General features: G+C 40.2%; 1 protein-coding gene across 1 annotated transcript in view; it reads right to left on the minus strand.

Moving 5' to 3' along the window:
- The window catches only part of LOC111981122 (GATOR1 complex protein NPRL3), a 13,502-nt gene that overhangs the window by 7,277 nt on the left and 2,133 nt on the right, over positions 1–4,092 (minus strand). The window contains 3 exon segments of the mRNA XM_070433721.1: positions 1,038–1,121; positions 2,681–2,813; positions 3,704–3,742. Of these exon segments, the coding sequence (XP_070289822.1) occupies positions 1,038–1,121; positions 2,681–2,813; positions 3,704–3,742 (256 nt within the window).

Below are 4,092 nucleotides of genomic sequence, written 5' to 3' on the forward strand. Positions count from 1 at the left end.
CCGTGGAGATGACGGAAGGAGCGGTGTGAGTCGTGAGAGAAACTGGGGGAAAGTTGAACACCATATCGCGCTGCGCGTTCTGATGCAGTCTGTAGGTGGTTTAATGCACAGCAGGGAGCCCAGCCAACAGCGAGTTGTCAAGTTAATCCAATCGGAAGATACAATGTGGATTAGACCGCGCCCTTCCGCGGTGAGGCAGGGTCGTTACTCTGGCGAATGTTGTTTAGAGCATGAACTCTACAGGAACGGGTCACCGCCTTGATGTTAGTTGAGAACACAGGAGTGTTGTTCCAGGATCACGCCAAGGTTCTTAGACTTCTGAGGGACACAAATGAGTTGTCAACCGTTTGATGGCGAATACATGATACGGGCAGTCCTTCCCGGGAGGAGAGAGCAGCTCCTTTCCGAGCGTTCAGCTTGAGCGTTGGCTGATCTCGTCATCCACACTATATGTCTGCATCATACATGCAGAGATGCGACTTCTACACCTGCTTATATCATTATTTACTATTTTTCCATAAGTGGGGCTGGGTGGGTTGCTGGGCAGATATGAGGTTAGAACATGACTGTGCACATTCCGCCCAGTCTCAGCTGTGCAGGGCTAGGCAGCCTCCAGTGAATCAGCAGTCTGCCAGRCTCAGTCATGCCCAGGGRAGGGTAGTGCCATGCTGGGTAGAGTGATTAAACAGAGCCCACTGCCCCCGCCCAGCTCTCACCCTCCTTTCCACCACAGATAGACCCCATGCTGGAATGTTATCACCCCAAGAGACCCATCCTTTTCGGGGAAAGCACTCTCCCTGACCTGGYCTCACCCACCCAAATTACCAGCCAATTTATTTTATTTAATTAGAGAAAATGTATTTATCACCAATGAATGTGGTGTTTGTAAAATAAGCACATAATGTGGAAAACATTTAGCTAAWCCAAACCTGAGTATTAGCACTTATTCATCAAATTAAGATGAATATTATTGACATGACAGTAATTATATTCAAGAGGAAAGAGAAMGCTATTTATGGAAAATAAAATAAAAATTATGTTCTTACTCTCAGAGCAAACACAACACTGAACAGGATCATGGTGGGCATCTCCCTCTTAGGTGAGGGGTCTGTCTTGGACACCTGGACAGAAAGAAATAAGATAATAAATATAATAGATATAAGATGTTCTAAATCATTCTATGATCAATGGCTTTGCACAYCACTATTTAAATCATAATACTTGCTATTGTATGYATTGAAATGTAYAAAACAACACAGTGAAAACATTCATGTTAGTCCTGTGRCAAAGCTCTCTAGACAAGAATAAACAGCTGTAATAAAGATGGCTCCTTTTATTCATGCCTTTTATACTGGTATTCCATTTATTTACAAAAATACATAAATATATATAATTGCACTTTTTAAAGCTTGGTTTATTATAGTAGTATTCAATTAAGCTTGAAATACATTCTATGAGAGCCATAGCTCATGAATTGTTGGTATAATTCTGAAAAGGAACATTTTGTAAGGATTCTAACATACAACTCAAGCTCGGTTTTTAGGGGATCACACTGATGAGAAATTGCAATTTGGATACAATCAACAGCATACAAATCACATGGATTAATACATGTCTTTATGGAAAGCAAATGATTCACTGCACCAGTTGAGTAATTTGTTATCAGGTTCATCAGGAACTAATTTCAACCCTCTAATAGGCTACATGTAGTCCAGCGAATGGAATAGTACCTATCATCAACCTACTTAGGTTAGATACGTTTTAGTTACGTTACAAACATTTCAATATTTGTCTAGAATTTCACTCCAAATGATTTCTCCACTTCTCACCCCTTATATTCAATCCATTCTATCTAACTTCTGTGAATTGTCAAATAATGATTGTGAAACACTGAGATGTAAGGCACTTCTTCCACTAGATGGAGGAGGGACCTGAATTCACAGTCTCAGAGTGGAATAGAAGTCAAAAGAGAATTGCTGTTTCAGATCGAGAGGAGAAGACTGCCCCCTCTCATTGAAGCCACGAAGTGTCAAAGCCGACCGCAGGACTGCACAAATTGTTTGCAGAAAATAGTGATTTGTAAAATGTCAATCTTCGTGGTCAATCTTCGTGTAAATAATGAAATATTCATTTATAATATTCAGACAAGCATGGTACCAATATTAATTATATTACACCAGATGTATGTCCTTGAACTGATTATTTTAAAACGAAAAAGGGTCGCTGGTTCCAATCCTGAGCCAAACTAGGTAAAAAAATCTGTCAATGTGCCTTTGAGCAAGGCACTTAACCCTAGCTGCTCCTGTAAATCGCTCTGCAGAAGAGCATCTACTAAATGACTAATGGAAGCCTGCAGTACCCCGGTTGGCCTTCAACTTGATATATTCATTGAGAGGGGGCAGCACTGAGCTAGCCTGCAACGTCACTTTCTGGAGTAGCTCAAACTGTGCATGTTATATATCCATGAGATGCCATATTAACCGACTTCCTTGGCTTCAAATGCGCTATTGAGTCTTCACAAAGGGATGAATTGTGTCACGTGATTGATGGCTTTGTCCATCCATTCATATACAGTCATTGTTCAGATCTCATGCTACTGCTGGACTGACTGACAGAGAATCTCTGCGGTGAATGTGTATTTATGCTCAGGCCATCACAAATTCACAAAAAAGTATCTTACCTGAATGGTGTGAGGATGCTGGAGGAGGGTGGGGTGCCCAACGAAACGCACATTGTCTATCTTCAGCTCAAACTTCTTCCCACACATATCAGACTTGGTGGCCAAGATAGTGGCGAGGATGATGTCAGAGAACCTTATTGGAGAAAGASARGAGAAAAAGACCTAAGTAAACCAGCCGAGAGTRGAGCAGGAAGGGAGGAGAGCAACAAGATATCTGAGAAAGTGCCAATTATATCTAATTCGGTTTCATTGTCTTTGTTTTATTATTTAGTCCATCAACCTATAATSGTAGCCATAGTGTGACTATGGATAGGAGGGTTAGGTCAATCACATGRATCAGCCTGCAACCTGATTGATAGATCACAGTTTGAGAGGAGCTGGTGTAAATAGTACTTGGAGAGGAGAGACGACAGTGAATAAGCCCCCTCTGGCAGAGAAGGTGAGGGCTTTGTAAAGGGGAGGTGACAGATTCATGCTGGTTTACATAGCTCATGCTGCAGGCCGRCCCCATCATCAAATACAAATTATATCATCATCATTAGGTGGTATTATTCCACCAGAAAACCGAAAAGGGACAGATTCTAATCCAATCTTAATCATGGCTATGTTTTTGTTCTGAGAAATAAGTGAGGATATTACTATGGCTCTGCTTGGTTTAGCCATGTAAAAGAAGTCTATGTATCTATTCAGAATTGATTTCCCAACAATCAAATATCATCAGATGAAGTGGATTCCAATGCTAAATGAACTGAAGAATCTACGTTGCTGGTTTTGGAGCAATCATTTAACAAGGCTTAATTGAAATGCAGGATTTACCAAGATAGACCAGTGAATCATTCCATTTGTAATAATTCAACAGGAATTTCAGAGATTAAGGTTGGCGTAGGCATATATATGTACACACACACACACACACACACAGGATATATATATATATGCAAGACAAAACAGGAAGGAAGGAGTGGATAAAGACAAGGGTGTTCTAAACAAAGGAAAGGTGGTTTTAGAATGATGTGGTCTTACCCTGCTACCAACTGTTCATCAGTTAGTGGAGTTTGTTCTCTGAAATGGGAATAGGGCCATAAAAAAAAAAGAAACCGCAAACAAAAGAAAAAAATGCAGCAGACAATTGGACAGAATGCATAACAGAAGGACATCACAAACAAAGCTAAACAAGRTTACCACTTGAGAGTGACTTGAATAAATATTTTAAAGCAAATTGATCTATTTTTGTACCAAAGACTTGATTACAGAAAATGTTGTAACGCTTCACGATGCATTGCTCTTGTAAGGTTAAAAAGCTCATTAATTATCCATTTATTTGACATACAATAGAGTGACTTTCATAACCACATATTTCAAACAACAGATAAAGGTGTATTGCGCATGAACCAATGCGTAATATCGACAAA

Source organism: Salvelinus sp. IW2-2015, linkage group LG20, assembly GCF_002910315.2.
Source record: "Salvelinus sp. IW2-2015 linkage group LG20, ASM291031v2, whole genome shotgun sequence".
NCBI lineage: Eukaryota > Metazoa > Chordata > Actinopteri > Salmoniformes > Salmonidae > Salvelinus > Salvelinus sp. IW2-2015.